The sequence below is a fragment of the Toxorhynchites rutilus genome, chromosome 2 (assembly GCF_029784135.1).
Source record: "Toxorhynchites rutilus septentrionalis strain SRP chromosome 2, ASM2978413v1, whole genome shotgun sequence".
NCBI lineage: Eukaryota > Metazoa > Arthropoda > Insecta > Diptera > Culicidae > Toxorhynchites > Toxorhynchites rutilus.
Genome location: NC_073745.1, coordinates 336,479,539 through 336,498,062, shown reverse-complemented (window position 1 = coordinate 336,498,062; position 18,524 = coordinate 336,479,539). Strand labels below are relative to the sequence as shown.

At 37.6% G+C, this 18,524-nt stretch overlaps 2 protein-coding genes across 4 annotated transcripts in view; both read left to right on the top strand.

Moving 5' to 3' along the window:
- The window catches only part of LOC129767125 (protein draper), a 79,203-nt gene that overhangs the window by 8,748 nt on the left and 51,931 nt on the right, over positions 1-18,524 (top strand). The gene's annotated exons all lie outside the window — the stretch shown is intronic.
- Positions 8,088-9,437, top strand: LOC129767127 (solute carrier family 25 member 35-like). Its single transcript, XM_055767749.1, has 2 exons — positions 8,088-9,139; positions 9,199-9,437. The coding sequence occupies exons 1-2, from the start codon at positions 8,428-8,430 to the stop codon at positions 9,399-9,401; spliced, it is 915 nt and encodes a 304-aa protein (XP_055623724.1). The 5' UTR covers positions 8,088-8,427; the 3' UTR covers positions 9,402-9,437.

The window sequence follows — 18,524 nt, the reverse complement described above, 5'->3', positions numbered from 1 at the left end:
CGAATTTTTCATTTAAAAATTTTAAAACTGGACAAACTATGATCATTTTCCGGACAAAATTTCTCTTTAAAGAAAGCGTTAAAACACATAAAAATTTGAATAATTTAAACGCCTCATGGTATTATTAGCAACTAGAGACTTGAAGCTTTTCAACAAACCCAAACTTGATTACATGTGATTTTCATGAAAAAAAAAATCGATTTGCATTTACTAGGGTTGGGCAATCGGACAAACCAACATCCCCTAGTAGCGACATCAATATTAGGGGGGAATGTTTGCTTGCCATACAAAATGAAACACAAATTTCTGCATTACTCGAGAATTAATCAAGCCAATAAAACCAAATTTGGCATGTAACGTAACGGAGAAACATGTTATTTGCAAGTTGTTGAAAAATCTTGAACGAGACTTGTATCTGAAAATAATCTTATATTATAATGTCGAGTTTTGGAGAAGTACTAGTAATTTTATAGTAGAAGGTAATTTTAAAGGGTAGATTAGAAGATCAATCAATGAATAATTCTGCGATTGAACCCATGAACAGCGCTTAGTAGGAAAACGTGGATGTGATAACGAAAAATAAATTTTGGGCGGGACGAAGCCGGCAAGCTAGTGTCTAATAAAAATGCTCAATCTGATCATAAACATATAATCTCCATTCACTCCAACCCATCTCCAGGGGGTCTTCGTAGCCTAATTGGTTGCGTGTCCGCTACTAAGCGAACGATCATGAGCTTATAACTCAGGGCCTTCAGTTGACCATTATTGTGTTTTATTCTAGCTACTACTTCCACGCAACAATCATCATGGGATGGTGATCCCCGCCTCTCACTCTACATACGATCTGCTGAATCGGTAATTTGTACTATTAATAACATACCAATCGAAGCATCATATTAACAGTCCCGCTGTGTATGGTCCAACTGGGGAACATTCGCACAACAGGAATATTCTTACGCCGAAAAAAAGCGACATGTGTATCGATAAGATAGGAATACTCTTACGCCTGAAACGGCTACTGTGTAGTATACAACAAATTTATCGTGAGATAAAAATGTACACGAATAAATCCGGCCCTGTTACAGCAAACGAACCGAAGAAAATAAAACGGATGTGGTAAAAAAATAAGAAATGTGTAATATTTAATTGTAATTCTGGTGATCATTTGATTGAACAGTTCAGAGATCCAAGTAAAACAGATTGTGATAGTTATCATTCAAACCTCCGGAGAAAATTTTGATATCAGTGAAGTGAAGTGAAGTATTTCTACCACTGAACAGCTGGAAATAGTTTCATCAGAACTTGAAACCAATATTAAATATAGGAAAATTAAATATAGGAAAATATCCACTGAAGCGGAAACCTTCAAAAAAGAATGCATCTTGGAGGAACAAAAACTTGAAAAGTTTAGAAAATTGGTTAGAAAACTCTTCAACCAAACAAAAATTATTTCTGATTGGACATATTACAAAAACTGTCTAACAGAATATGACAAAGAAATCCGTGAATTTAAGAGAAGGGATTGGAAGTTCACCTGTGAACAGGTAGATAATTACCTGTTGTAGCAAGGCTCCATAAATCCCAATCATTCCAATGGATTTGGTAGTCTGGAGAGAAAATATACAATATACAACAGATTCCCAGGAAACATTTAGTATTATGATGGATACACATTTCCCAGGCTCAATCCAAATTATTTCCGGACTCGCACAGGTCTTCGATACAGCTGAATCTTATCCAATTAGAGGCGAGAATAGAGCTCTAGAAATAGCTAGGGTGATCTTTACGAAGTCAAGGGTTGAATGTAGGATAGACCGATCTTGGATCGATATTTAGAAGATCGATCTTTTCCTCTTCAATTTGCGATTTTTTATGGATTCTTTGTACTCCAAAAAATCGTTAAAATTGGTTACTAGAATCGAGAATGATTTGCAACTGAACACTATAGTAAGCATGAATGAAAACTGTATGGAAACAAAGACTAACTTCAGTATTCCCTTCAAAGTGATTGAATTCAATCGCAGCGAAAAGATGGTCCTAAAACTCGTCCAGGATCACTTGAAGTTCTTGTGTTTTATAATATTGCATGACTAGTTCACCTACGTGATACCACGTTGAACTCAAACATCGATATATACATACAGGGTACATGAGAGAGAGAAACGAATTCATTTTGGGGGGTATCACTCCAATATGCATTGAAGTCCATTCGACGGGGAAGAATGAAATGCGATAGTTGAGTCGTAGAGTGCTGGGAGCTGGAAGAAGCCAAAACTCAATTGCAATTGAGTACGAAGGGGAATTTCTTCATAGTCTCCAGATTATCCTCAGTTGAATAAGACTTTGCCGAGCCCAGGATGAGAGTATGTTTTTGTATTATAGCAGTTAATAAGGTATGTACACAGAGATGGAAATACAATGTTCCCAATTAACTCTTATATCAAAGCTTGTGAAGAAAATTAGTGAAATTTGTCCAAAAACCAACATGACATGAAAAAAAAATCCCCATTAAAAATTCATGAAAAAACGATGCGATTTTCAGTATGGAATATGATCATCGCGAGCCTCAGTCACCTTCTGAAGACGTTTGGGCATGTTCTCCACCAAATTCTTCGAATGTTGTGCGTCTTCTTCCAGGCTCTCAATAATGCTATGGAATACGCGTCCTTGATTGTTTCGTCAGTTTTGACTACTTTATTGTCCAGAATAGCCCACAGTATCAAAATCAAAAGGGTTCAAATCTGGACTTTGAGCAGGTCATTCCTGAACTTTCATCCGCTTAGACTTGGAAAAAGCCTTCGTTTTTTTGGCAGTGTGTTTAGTTTCATTGTCCTGTTGGAAAAGAAAGTCTTTGTCTATACCGATTTTTGCAAGATTTTCATTGATAGTGTCAATGTATGCGTCAGCTGTTATTATTTCGTTGATTTGAACCAAGTTTCCTACTCCGGCCCAGACAAAGCAGCCCCAGACCATAATGTTTCCACCACCGAGCTTTACTTTACGTGTTTTTGATTAACACGTTGAGCCCCGTGTTGGTCACACCGCTGAGCCTTTTGTTAGAAAAATTTTGTCACTGGGACTGACAGTTACAAAATAAGGAAATATGAAAAAATGTTTGTTTTTGCCATTTTTTTGTTTTATTTTTGGAACTAGCTTACGAACGAACTTGCTCTTCAATCCATGTTCGCTGATTCTGCGGCTAATTGTACGGTCGGATACTGAAAGCTAAAGTCTTTTCTTGATAGATCGAATAGTTACCGATGGATTTCTATTGATTTCTTGGATAATTGTTGAATCAGTGCGGCGGTCTGTTTGACGCACACCTCCTTTACGTGTTCTGTCAGCCACATATTCGAGCTTCTGGAAGTTAGACCAAATTTCCGGAAATGCACCACGACTGATACTTTATTTTGCAGCAGTTTTTCATTGCCATGATAACAGGTAGATGATACCAACAAATCTCTACATTCATACTACACGACAGTGGACTGTAAAAAAATGCTGCCTGAATCCTGAAGCGAATCTGCCTCCATGGCAGTAATGTAGCGGAGAATTTCCCCATTTATGTAGAATCCTTCTTCTTTTCTTCAAAGATATTGAAGTAGTTGGAAGGTATGAATCGGAGAAATTGATTTGGTTAAATAATTTCGCCAAGTAATCCAAGTTAGGATATTGGAACACGATACCGGGAGTTCCATCTAAAAACATGCTATATTGGATAAACGGAGAGCCGGATTGACTTAACTGACAGTTAAGAAGTCAGTCAGTCAGTCAGTTAAGAAGAATTATCTTTTAAATATATAAAAAAAATACACAATTTTTCGGTTTTGATAATTTATTTATGTTTTTTTTTCAACGCATTCGCCTCATCTTCCTGGGATTCTCATCATCAGATTCTTCTTCGCTTTCAGTATCGGTCGATTCGTCGTCATCAGTTTGGAAAAGTCTCTTCCTGACCAGCGAAACTCTCGGTGGAATCACCGGACGGCTTTCGATTAACCTTCGATGCGAGCCGTGAACGTACTTGCTCTCTATCAACTGGGGCATGGGCCACCTGCCGCCAGTTTTGCGAAACTTTTTAATCATCATCAGCGCTCGTCCCTCCAGGAACCTCATGTGGGCACAAATATGCAACCAGTCGATACAGGTGCAGCAAATGTACGGTGGAAGTGGCGTTTCGGATGGGTCCACATCGAAAAACCCGCAAAAGTCTAACATTGAGCTGACCGATTCGTCTTCCCTAATGTCCACCAAATACGACGACCGGAAGCAGCAGCGGCAGATCAGTGCATTGCGAAGGACATCTGTCCGAAGGTCTTCCTTTAGGAGAGCCTTTGCTTCGTCGCTGAGAAGATACATGATGTTTCACTGAGACGTATTACTTTGGCTTTGCCGATGATTATGATTGGCTCTGCACTGAAAGAGTATTTATATTGTGGATTTAATGCTACCCAGTGATGCGGGTAAAAAAGCGGGGTATCATGGTCGAGGGTATGTTTTAACCAGTTTTTTCCAGATTTATCGATGAATGTGACTCAGACTCAGGTAGAAATACCAAAGATGAGATATGACAAAAATAGTAGAAAACAAATTTTCCACATAATTCTGCATAAAAACTGCATAGAGATGTATACGTATCAAACAGCACTATTAAATCTGATGGTATTTTTTTCAAATGAGCAAGACAAACTTTTTTTGAGCGCAACTCATTCAAATATTTTGTTTTCAACTGTCAAATTTCATAGCAGTCTGTGTAATTTTGTACACTTATAGAGAAAACCCAGAAACTCCTCATTGATGTATTGCTAAGATGCTTGTTTCGCAACTCCTGCTTTATCTTGTGTGACTGAAACATTCAAGAAATCATAAATTATTAAACATTTCATGAAATTTCAAGAGAATTCCGAAGAAGGCGAGCTTGTGGTGAGTGCCAATATGAGACGAGTTTAATGCTAGACTGGCCATTGGCAGCAACATTTCAGGTTGTAGTCAAACGTTGTGAGTGTAAAGATATTGGTCATTTAAAGAACAGTAAGGATTTTTATTTATTTGCGTATTTTCAAAACGGGAAATGCCACAAAGCAAACACATTTTCTATATATTACATGTTGGTCATAAAAACCTCTGCATATAATCAGTACAATCTTTATATATAAAAGAGACTTTTTCCCACGTACGTATAACTCATCATCACGGGAGAACGGCTGATCAGATCTACGTCGTCCATATATTTTGTGAGTTTGTCTTCACCCAAATTAGAATAATAGAGTACTATATTCAACCATCAATACTCTATAACTTTTTCTAAGACACTATTTCGGTACGACTCATAGTTTTTGAGACAAAATTATCAAAGATTTCTCTTACTCAAATCCATACGCCCTTTTCAAAAGTTACGCTTGAGTCAAAAAATTCCATGATCATTCGAATCAAAAATACTCATGTTTTGTCATTTGTCGATTTCATTTGGAATTACTCAACACTAATAAATGAAGTTCGAATGAGCTAATATTTTGCAAAGGGTATGTTATTGTACAAATCAACATTTCGCAACAAGTTCCGAATGAAAAATCGAGATCATTATTTTTATTGGTATCCAAAACCATACGTTTCGTTTCGTATTCCGAAAAAAAACTTAGTCCCACAGTGTCGATTTTTGAAAAAAAAAATTTTTCGAGATGACACTAGATGGTTCATGCAATTTTAAGACATTTGGCATCAAACATTTTTTTTCGAAAAACACGATATGCTTTACTCCCCCCCTTGGGTGTTTTTCGATTTTCAAAAAACTCAAACTTTGACCGCTTTGCGCCACTCTCCCTTAAGTTCGATTGAGCTAATATTTGGCATAGGGTGTTTTTTAGAGGTGGTGAACATTTTTTATGCGGTAACTTTTTGGAATTAGAGATGACCATTTTCATTGGCACCCTAGTGCCCATCTTTCCCACCCCAGGTGTCCATCTTTTCTGCCAAGTGTCCGTCTTCCCATTCTCAATCTTATTTTTTCAAAGATGCAAAGATTCAAAAAATGCAAAATTTCTGCCTCAAAGACAAATTTCATTATAAAACTTCGAAGCAATCACTGTGTCAATGAAGTACACTACAGTGCGAGAAATTCCTATAAGCGCACATGTATATTTTGGCTGTAAGATTAACTAGATATCTTCTTCTTCTTCAATGGCACTAACGTTCCTAGAGGAACTTCGCCGTCTCAACGTAGTATTACTTGCGTCATTTTTATTAGTACTTAGTTGAGATTTCTATGCCAAATAACACGCCTTGAATGCATTCTGAGTGGCAAGCTCTAGAATACGCGTGATCACAGTGCAAGTCGGAGGAAATTTCTAGATATATATTTCCAAAATATTTTCATGGGATTTAAATGACCTTCGAACATCAAGTTTATCTTGCCAAGAAAAGTCCCAATCCTATTCTCAACAGTTATTCAGAATGAGAAAAACGTGTTTTCAAGGTAGAAATTCTTATAAGCGCACATCAGACTTTATTCTCAAAAAACGATTTATACATGAAAATGAGAGCATTCAATATTTTGTTGGTTTACCATTTTTCAGAATAGTTTCATAGACACGGTTTGGCATTGGCTTAATCAGATTATCCAACATTTCATGTGGAATTTTATTCCACTCGTCCCTTACACATCTCTCCAACTCACGAACTGTTGCAAATTGCCGTCCACCACTGTAGACTCGCCTTGCCAGGATTCCCCAGAGATTCTCGATGGGATTGAGATCCGGGCTACGAGCTGGCCAGTCCATAACCTGAATGTTTCTTTCGGAAAACCATGACAATGATTTCTTGCTCACGTGAATGGCAGCATTATCCTGCTGGAAGATGAAGTTGTCGTCCATAATGTCTTCTGTAAATAGCACCAAAACACTGTCCAGTAGCTCTACATAGTTATAGGAGTTCATCCTTGTCGAAATAGTGGCGATAGGAGTCTTCCCTTTTCTTGAAAACGCAGCCCACACCATTAGACTTCCACTACCAAAATTCCTGCTCAACTTCACTTCGGGATTTTTTCGTAGATCATGCCAATAATACGCGCAGCAGTCGGGACCATCAAGATTGAACTTTTTCTCGTCGGAAAAGATCACTTCATCCCATTCTGCCTTCCAATCCATGTGCTGTTTAGGGAAATCCAATCTTGCTTTAATGTGCCTTGGGGTGAGGTTTGGTTTCTTTGCCTTCTTCATGTAAACCAGATTTCCAGATCCCGAAAAATTTGGGAAACACGTCGTTTGGATATGGGAAGTTCCAGTTCTTGCTTTATTTCCGAAGCATTAAATTTTCCAGTCTCCCCAAGCTGAATGATGCGGTTCCGGTCGCGGTTTTAAATTTTGCAGTTACCTTTACCTATTTTTTCCTTCTGATGCCATATTTTGGGCCCTTCTTGAAAAAATGTGTTGAAAAATGGTCAAGATGTTTACATATTGGTGGGAAAATATTTAGAATGCCAGTTGCGCTTATGAGAATTTCGCACCATAATTTTAAAAATGTTTTAGTGAAAAAATATGTTTGCACCAATGATGACTTTTTGAAAAGGGCTTTCTTATGACTAATGAGATTTGATCTGCTGAACCAAAAAAGTTAAGGAAGTCATACCTTTGTGGGAGGAGATGCCAAATCCTAGTGCGACTATCACTTATTCCCTAATTCCCTGACTTATTCCCTAATGGTCGTAGTGGTTTAAGGCTCCTACAGAAGAAGAAGTGGTTTGATTGGAATGAAACTGAAAGTAGAATTCCAATGTGCATTTCGTTGAATGAATCTCATACATGATAGAACAGAACTGAGTGCGGGATACCAAACAGATTAGAAAGTTTAGATCGCTATTGATAGTCAGGAATAATAACACGTATTAATTTGCCGCAGCCGCGCAGTTCGGGTTCGCTTAACAAAAAAACATCAGATTCTGGTCGTAAAAATCTGGCCGCCAGTCTTGATCTGCTTGGCCAGTAACGTGCGCGCAACATAATACAGAAGGAAGGGATGGGAACAAATGCGACAAACATAAAACATAATCCGTGAAATGCACCGGAGAAAATTATATAAGCGCAACATATGCACAGAAGTTTGTTAATGTCCACCTTAACTAATTCATTTTGTGCGGCTATCTTGTGTGCTAGAATAACACACTTGCTTCACCGTCACAAATGGATCAGACAGCTGGCCCCTGGGTTAATATTTTTGCACGCTTCTTCTACTTCTATTCCAACACATTTCAAACTAACTAAAACTAACGAGTTTAAGATCGCGTTTTATAACAAAAGGTATCACTTACACACATCCATACCAGAGACACCTTCCCGTCCCGTTCGGCTCGTGATAAGATAACAAAAAACCCACTGCCAAGTGTGTGGCACTTACGACAATCACGTTTAGTCTGCATCATCTTGCGAAACCACGATGGAGTTCCTTCTGGGTGGCTTCTCGTCCTGCTGTGCGGTTTTGTTCACGAATCCGTTTGATGTGCTCAAGACTCGGCAGCAGCTGGAAGGGGAACTGCTTGCGAGACAGAACATTGGGAAACGGGTGTACAAAGGCTTCCGTCAATCGATCGTATCGGTGATTCGCACCGACGGACTTCGAGGACTTCAGAAGGGTCTACCGGCGGCTGTGCTGTACCAATTTTCGATGAACAGTGTTCGACTGGGAACATACCAAACGGTGGACAATCTCGGATGGACGAGAAGTGAGAATGCGTTGCTCTCACCCCTGTTGCCAGTGTTCTGGGGCGCATTTGCCGGAGTCGCGAGTGCGACAATTTCCTGTCCGGTGTATGTGGTGAAGACCCAACAACAGGCGGTCAGTAGTGGAAGTTACACGGCCAAATTCCAACATCGGCACACCGGAATGATGTCGGCGCTGGTCAACATGTACCGAGAAGGTGGCTTCCGAGGATTGTACCGAGGGTACACCGCGAACTTGGCACGAGTTTCGATGGGGTCATCCACTCAGATGGCATCCTTCGCGGCGTGCAAAGATTTCTTCACGAGGTATGAGATGTTTCGAGAATCCGTTGTGCTGACAGCGATGGCCAGCAGTACCGTTGCAGGCCTTTTCACTTCGGTACTAATGTCGCCATGTGACGTTGTGACCACTAGGATGACTAATCAAGGCAAGTGATTGAAAAATTGCAACGGGAACAGTCCTATTTAATAACAATTCCCGTTACAGGTGTATCTTCGTCTGGCAAAGGACTGTTGTACAACAATATTTTCGATTGCTTTGTGAAAATCTACCGATCGGAAGGAGCTCATGGATTTTACAAAGGCTTTGTGCCACTGTATGCGAGGGTTGCTCCCCATACCATGCTGAATTTGACTTTCTGGGAGTTCTTCAAAAGTCTACACAAACGTTACTCAGTGGAAAGTTTGTAGCTTCCCTACTATTATAATTCCGGAAAAGATCTGACGCCAGTGGCAATAAAACAAAAATTTCAATCCAGAATAATTTAGAAAATTCTGTTAGTTCACGAAACAATGCCCACTTTTCTCAATCGTTTTCTTGTTGTTCCACGGTTCTAAAGTTCCATTGTGTATCGCTACTTTTCATCTATCCGAAAATAATAAATTCATAGTGATTCCCTGTGTCATCAAAGATTTGAATAGACAAAAAAAACAACAAACTACCGTCATTATGGTTTCATTCCATATACACCACGCATTTGTGCTCTAACTAGATGTGACGCTGGAAGCGCTCGAACTGATTCGAAACATGCGCTCCGCGCTGTATGAAACGCTCCAGCGATAATTGACAACCTCGCGTGCGTTTCCAGAAGCTATGCCAACTGAAGACTCGACTTCAGGGAATTATCATAAGTGATAGCAAATAGCAACCGAAGGATGCAACTCAGGCTCTATGCATCATAACCTAGCGATTTTCCCTAGCTTGATTGAATCCATTACTGGTGGATGTTGACACATTGACATAACATGCACACTAGGTGGCCAATGAAAATGGTCATCTCTAATTTCAAAAAGTTTCCTCATGAAAAATATTCATCACCTCGAAAATGTTCACCACCCTATGCCGAATTTCAGCTCAATCGGACATTAGGGAGAGTGGCGCAAAGCGGTCAAAGTTTGAGTTTCTTGAAAGTTTTTCGGAAATCGGGGTTTTCGAAAAACAAATCTGTCATCTCGAAAAAAATTTTTTGTCAAAAATCGGCACTCTGGGACTTATACGAAACGAAACGAAAAGTATGGTATGCCAAGTATAGGTGCCAATAAAAATAGTTATCTCGGTTTTTCATTCGGAACTTGCTACGAAATGTTTATTTGCACGATAATATACCCAATGCAAAATATTAGCTCATTCATACTTCATTTACAGACGTAAAAATTTGAGTTTTTTGGAAACCAAAAATCACCGAAAATCGGGGTTTTTAAGAAAAAAAAAATTATGCCGAATGTCTTAAAATTGCATTACTCGTCGAAATTTACAGTTATCTTGATTTTTTTTTGTAAAAAAAAAGTTTTTCTGGCACTTGGTCGTTTTTTCGCCTGAAAAATCGATTTTTGACAAATTTTTTTTTTGATAACTGTAAAGCCTGACGTGTCATGCAATTTTAAGACATTTGGCATAAAAAAATGTTTTTTGTGAACCCCGATTTCCGGTGATTTTTTGGTTTTCAAAAAACTCAAATTTTAACGTCTTGGACACTAGTAAATGAAGTCCGAATGAGCTAATATTTTACATAGGGTATATTATCGTGCAAATAAACATTTCGTAGCAAGTTCCGAATTGAAAATCGAGATAACTATTTTTATTGGCACCTATACTTGGCATACCATACTTTTCGTTTCGTGTTCGGAAAAAAAAGTCCCAGAGTGCTGATTTTTGACGAAAAAAAAAATATTTTTGAGATGACAGATCTCGACGTTTCATGCAATTTTAATACATTTGGAATCAATTTTTTTTTCGAAGACCCCGATTTCCCAAGGGGTAGGATGATTTTTTGATTTTCAAAAAACTCAAACTTTGACAGCTTTGCGCCACTCTCCCTTAAGTCCGATTGAGCTGCAATTCAGAATAGGGTGTTTGTTCGAGGTGGTGAACATTTTGTATATGGTAACTTTTTGAAATTTTTGGCACCCTAATGCACACGTTATAATGTGATCCAAATGTATAGCATTCACATCTTTTTCGAATCATAATAAGTGATAGTGATCTATGTGTCAGTTTTCACGATACCGATGAGATGATGTATGAGTTTTTCTGAATTTCGAAATATCAGATTAATTGAGAGAAAAATTTCGCAGTAAGGTGATGTCAACCAATATTCTCATCCGCGGCATTCTGGCTACTTTTAATATTTTTTTTTATCTGTATTATAGTGACTTTCAACTCATTTGGCTGGTTCGTCACTTTTAACTTCAATTTTTGGAAGAATGTCGGGAGTGAGAATTGAACTCGTGACGTGAGAGGCATGGATGTTACCACTACGCCAGATCGCATCCGCTACTTTTAATCTAGATTCTATTTCTAGAATCCAGACACTTCAAGAATGAGTGTTTTTCATTTATTGTTTGTATTCCTATTATAAGATAATTTATTATGGTTCATATAATTTCATTGTTGATTCATTTTTGCTGAATCATACCTTAATTATTGTAACGTTTTCCGAAGAAATGATGGGATTAACAAAGAACATATGGTTTGTTCTATTCACAGAGGCTTTTGCTAAATCTTATACGTAGTTAACTATCCATTTGAAAATAATACAGGGACTACTCGATCATATCACTGGGCGTTTATATCACGTCTCGTTTATATCACTCTCGAATTTATCACTGAAAATGTTCCGATTATATTACGTTTTCCGAAATATAGCAAATAATGTGAAATGTTCAATTATTCGTTAAATTATTTAACAAATCATGAGAATTAAACAGAAAAAAATGGGTGGGTTATATCTATGATATAACCGCAAGGTTGACGTGGGACCAACTTAGCTTATCAATCATTTGTTTGTATTGATTAAATTTTTGATCAAATGAAACAATTTCCGAATTCAATTGAATTCAATATATTTGCTTTGTGAATAAAAAGATTGTATAATGCCATGTGAGATCAATTCATGCATTTTGCATGTTCTTCATTTTTTTCATTTTTTTCTGCCTGTTCTGTGTTTCGGTTTTCATTTTACCCCCTATATACTCCGGTTAGACGTAGTCCTACGTCAAAAAATATTTTAATGTATTCATGACAATTGTAGTGATCAGCCTTAATTCACGGTGCTTATGGATATTTTTCTTACTGCGTAAATCATAGCGTATACCACCTATTTCTTTTGAAAGTCTTTCGTATCACAGGCAAATCTTCGCCAGAGCGCATGTGTATACAAGGAATAAGAGCTCAACTGAGTACAAAAAACTTGTTATACATCAGCACCGCGTTGCATTCTGGAGACTGTTCTGGAAGCAATCTAACTTTTCAACTCCTGTTTGACACACGGGTCGATAACAAACTTCAGAAGTTCGTCTAATGATATTCTATAGTCACGTCATTCGCCTCTAGGAATACCGTTACTTGAGTCATGAACCCCGATTGTCCTTGAGAAAGTTAGCGAAAATGGAAGGCCTAAGTGAGTAAGCCGTGCGAACAGCGATCCTGCCAGTCCTCGTTCTGATAATACACCATTTGTCTCAAATTCCGAACTCTTCAGCTTTGTTGACCGTTAAACAGTGTCTCATCACTCAAAATGGTACTGTTTCGCGAAATTAATTTGATTTTAGGATACAATAAAGCCTTTGTTCGCTACAATAACATTAATTACATATACATATTCATGTTAAAAAACTAGAATCATATAGCAGCAAGCCTTGGGAATAAGGTGACGTATATTTCAAATCATCACGAATAAAAACGTATTTTCCGTTCCTTTTATTTTCTCTGTGATTTTCAGTTATATTCAAGACTATTTTTGACGGTATTTCGAAAGAAGCCGGGACGATATACTGAGAAGAAAGGAATTTTCTTGAAGTCGGAATTATTTTTCAAGTGTTTTTTTGGAGTGTGAAGTTGCCATTGGATCCGCTTCAAGGATTTTAGAAGTTCTCTATCATTCATCTAGATACATTTAAGATAAGTTTTCGTTTTATTTTTCTTTCACGCATACGTATACATTTACATATACATACACATATTTCATTTTATTAATTTTTTTTTTTTTAATTTATCATTTAATATTTACGTGTTCTAAAGAATCTTCTCTCTCATTTTTACGACTCTTTCGACTCCTTTTTTTTTTTTTTTAAATGGAGGGTAATGAACCCTTCGATGCTGAAATGAGAGTCTTAGACCCTCCTCCAGATGATTTTACGGTTTCTTCAGGAAAAAAACAAAAACAATCGCAGTCAAACTCTTCGTCTGTACCAAATAGTGACTCTGTTCTACACTCTTCGACACAATCTCTGCCTAATTCTGCTCAACTTCCACGTATTAGACAATACCAGAACGCCCCGGCATCATCGAAAAACCGTTGGGTGGTATTTTTCCGTCCGAAAGGGAAACCTCTAAGAGTACCTCAAATTTGCAAAGACCTGACGTCTAACTACTCAGGTGTCTTAGAAATGACGAAAGTCAATAAAGATAAACTTCGTGTTGTGCTCTCAAATTACAAAGACGCTAACGCGATAGTGAAAAACTCTTTGTTCACTAATGAATATAGAGTTTATATTCCGGCTCACATTGTTGAAATCGATGGTGTAGTTACGGAAAAATCTCTTCAACTTCAAGATTTTTTAAAAGCTAAGGGTATCTTCCACAATGCAAATATTCCACATGCTAAAGTTTTGGAGGTGAGATCTCTGAACTCTTTGAAATCTGAGGGTACAGAAAAAAAGTATTATCCTTCTGGTTCTTTTTGAATTTCCTTCGAAGGCACAGCACTTCCAAATTCTGTGCTTATTGACAAACTTCGTCTTCCAGTTCGGTTGTATATTCCTAAAATAATGACTTGCTTAAATTGCAATCAGTTAGGTCACACTAAAACCTACTGTTGTAATAAAACGAAATGCTCAAAATGTGGAGACGACCATGACGAAGTCACTTGTAACAAAGATGTTGATAAATGTATTTTTTGTGGAGATGTTCCTCATACAATTAAGGATTGTCCGAAATACAAATTACGTTCGATGAAACTCAAGCAATCACTTAAGGATCGTTCTAATCGATCCTTCGCTGATATGCTCAAGGCAGTTTCACCTCAGGGACCCGAGGCTTCAGAAAATCCTTTCTCTGTTTTATCAGAGGATGATGATTCGGATGCTCAATTTGATCCAGTAATCACAGGAAAAGTCAGGAAGAGAAAAATTGCTTCTTCATCTAAGCCATCTAAAAAAAGAGGATTGATCTCTAATAATCCAGAATCTTCTAATTATTCTGCTCCACCCAAGAATAACCCTCCTGGTTGGAGATCTTCAAATTATGACGTTCATTTCCCTGAATTGTCAAGCCATTCTCAATTTACTTCACAATCGGTTCCTGAATCCTAATCTTTTTCAGGAGGTATATCCTTTTCATCAATTGTTCAATGGATTCTTGATTTTTTCAGAATATCAGATTCAATGAAAGGTTTAATTTTTGCTTGGCTTCCTTCTATCAGCCAGATAGCTAAACAAATGACTTCAAAATGGCCCCTCCTGGCGTTCATTAATTTCGATGTCTAATTTATCGGATGAGTCAGGAAAATCCTCTATTTTGCAGTGGAATTGTAGAAGTATTCTTCCTAAACTTGATTCTTTCAAGCAAATGCTCCATTTTTTGAATTGTGATGCATTTGCTCTTTCTGAGACATGGCTTCGTTCGGACAATGTGTTAAACATCCATGATTTCAATATTATCCGTTTAGACCGCGATGATTCCTATGGAGGAGTTCTCATAGGTATTAGAAAATGCTACCCATTTTACAGGATTCCCCTGCCTTTAGTCACAGGAATTGAAATTCTTGCGTGTCAGGCACGTATCAAGGGTAAAGATTTATGCATTGCTTCTATTTATATTCCACCAAGAACTATGCTTAATTATAGAAATCTTGTGAATATTGTTGAACTTTTACCGCAACCTAATCTTATTTTGGGAGATTTCAACTCTCATGGAATTGGATGGGGTGAGTCTTGATGATCGAAGGGCCAATTTGATTTATGATCTTTGTGAGGACTTCAACATGGCAATTTTGAATACAGGTGATGTAACAAGAATTGCTCCATCTTCAGGCCGCACTAGTTGCTTAGATTTGTCCCTGTGTTCTTCCTCTTTTTCTTTAGATTGTTATTGGAATGTCATCCAAGATCCACATGGAAGTGATCATTTGCCAATCACTATTTCCATTTCAAATAATTCAAAATCGTCTGAAACAACAAATATTCAGCATGATTTATCTAAAAACATTGATTGGAAGAGATTTTCTTCAATTATTTCAGAATCGGTGGCATTAGTTCATGAGTTACCCCCGCTGGAAGAATATAATTTTCTAACTGGTTTAATTCTTGACAGTGCTATTGATGCTCAGACGAAGCGCTTTCCTGGTAATTCGTTTCGTAGACGTCCTCCTAATCTATGGTGGGACCAAGAATGTACAAATCTCTATAAAGATAAATCGAATGCGTTCAAGGATTGGCGAAAATTGGGCACCCGTGAACGTTATGATAACTACATTTATCTGGAGCGTAAATTCAAAAGCTTCATTAAAGCTAAAAAGAGAGGCTATTGGCGTCATTTTGTAAATGGGCTTTCACGAGAAACTTCCTTGAGCACTCTTTGGAGAGTTGCCAGACAAATGAGAAATTCATCTCATTCAAATGAAGAAGTTGAATATTCAGAAAGGTGGATTTTTGACTTTGCCAAGAAGATATGTCCAGAATCAGCCCCCGCACCTTCTCCCTTCTTAGAGACATCTGATGATGTTGAGCCTCCGTTCAGTATGACTGATTTTTCTCTTGCTCTTCTTTCTTGCAACAACACGGCTCCAGGGTCAGATAGGATCAAATTTAATTTGTTGAAAAATCTACCTGATAATGCGAAGAGACGTTTGTTGAAACTGTTCAATGCTTTCCTTGAGCAGAATATTGTTCCGCATGAGTGGCGACAAATTAAAGTTATAGCTTTTCTGAAACCTGGTAAACCTGCGTCTGATTATAATTCTTATAGACCAATTGCAATGCTATCTTGCATTCGCAAATTACTAGAAAAAATTATTCTCCATCGTTTAGACAGCTGGGTTGAATCTAATAATCTTCTCTCGCCTTCGCAGTTCGGGTTTCGTAGAGGCAAAGGAACCAATGATTGTCTTGCGCTTCTTTCATCTTTGCCTTTGCAACTTTGCCTTGTGTAGTAAGCAACAAATGGCATCAGTGTTCCTAGATATCAAAGGTGCGTTTGATTCTGTTTCCATTGAAGTTCTTTTTCAAAAACTTCGTCGAAATGGGTTTTCCCAGAAATTAAATAGTTTTCTGTTTAATCTAATGCGTGAAAAACATGAGTTTTTCTGATGGTTCTTTGTCAGTTTTACGCATTAGCTACTTGGGTCTTCCTCAAGGCTCATGTCTTAGTCCAATTCTTTACAACTTCTATGTAAATGATATTGATGTTTGTTTATCGGGAAATTGTACTTTGAGACAGTTTGCAGATGATTGTGTAGTATCGGTAATGGGCAAAGACAGCACCGATCTTCATAATCCTTTGCAAGATTCTCTTAACAATTTGGTTGATTGGGCCTGTAGATTGGGTATTGAATTTTCTACTGAGAAGACAGAGATGGTTGTATTCTCAAGAAAACATAATCCTGCACAAATACAGCTTAAACTTTTGGATAGACCGATTCGTCGCTCGATGTCATTCAAGTATTTAGGTGTTGTGTTTGACTCCAAAGGAACATGGGGTAAACACATAGGCTACTTGAAACAAAAATGTCAGAAAAGAATAAATTTTCTTCGATCCATAACAGGAACTTGGTGGGGAGCTCATCCTGAGGATTTGATTAGGTTGTATAAAACAACCATTTTATCTGTTATGGAGTATGGTAGTTTTTGCTTCAGGTCCGCTGCCTGTTCCCATATTTTGCATCTGGAAAGGATTCAATATCGCTGTTTGCGTATTGCTCTAGGTTGTATGCAGTCAACACATACAATGAGCCTAGAAATTCTAGCTGGCATACTTCCTCTTTCCGTACGTTTTTTCGAGTTATCATTCCGTTTTTTAATACGGTGTGAAACACTTAATCCGAAGGTGATAGCAAACTTTGAAAAAATGTTGAACTCAGGCTTTCGATCTAGAAGAATGTCTCTATATCATGAATTTATGACTTTGGAAAGTCCATCTACTTTATCTGGTTTCCAGATCATTCCTTCAATTTTGTTCAATTCCTCTATTACTATTGACGTGTCAATGAAGGATTATGTGCATAATATTTCAGATGATCTCCGTCATTTAGTTATACCTGCGATATTCCTGTCAAGGTATAAACATATTGACCCAACCAAATCTTTTTTTACTGATGGATCTTGTCTTAATGGATCCACAGGCTTTGGTATATTCAATATCAACTTCTTCACTTTCCGTAGGCTTAGTTTACCTTGTTCGGTGTTTGTTGCAGAATTGGCTGCAATATACATGGCCTTACTCCATATTCAGACCTTGAACCCAGATCACTTTTTTATTTTTTCTGATAGTCTCAGCTCTTTAGAGGTACTCCGTTCAGTGAGAACTAGATATGCGTCGTATTTCTTATCTGAAATCCATCAACTTTTAAGTGCTCTGATAACTAGTTCATTTAATATCACTTTTGTATGGATTCCGTATCATTGTTCGATACCAGGAAATGAGAAAGCAGACTTTCTTGCTAAGAAGGGCGCTATGGAAGGAGACTTATTCTATAGGCCTATTACTTTCGATGAATATCTTCATTTTCCTCGTGAACGGGCACTTGTATCTTGGCAGTCAAGTTGGAATAGTAGTGATAAAGGCCGATGGCTATATTCTATCATTCCTAGGGTTTCTCTCAAACCATGGTTCAAAGGGTATAATTTTTCTCGTGATTTTATACGGGTAGTGTGCAGACTCATGTCTAACCATTATTCTTCGAATGCACATCTTTTTCGAATTAACATCAGTGATAGTAACCTATGCGTGTGTGTTATAGGATATCAGGATATTGATCATATTGTGTGGTTTTGTTCAGAGTTTCAAAATGACAGGTTATCTTTAATAGAAAATTTTCGCAATAAGGGAATTCCACTTAATTTTCCGATTCGCGACGTTCTGGCTACTCGTAATATTGATGCTATTTCTTTAATTTATGATTTTCTCAAATCCATACACTTTCAAATATGAATATATATGTTTAGTTTTCCTTTATTGTTTTGATTTTTATTATTAGCGTTTCCTTTTCTCTATTGCAACTTTCTTCTTCAGAATTCGAAAAGTGAGCAGATTTTCATCCCTTCCTCAGTCCCAAGGAGATAGCAAGTTCCTAGGAGATGGACATCTCTGTATCAAGA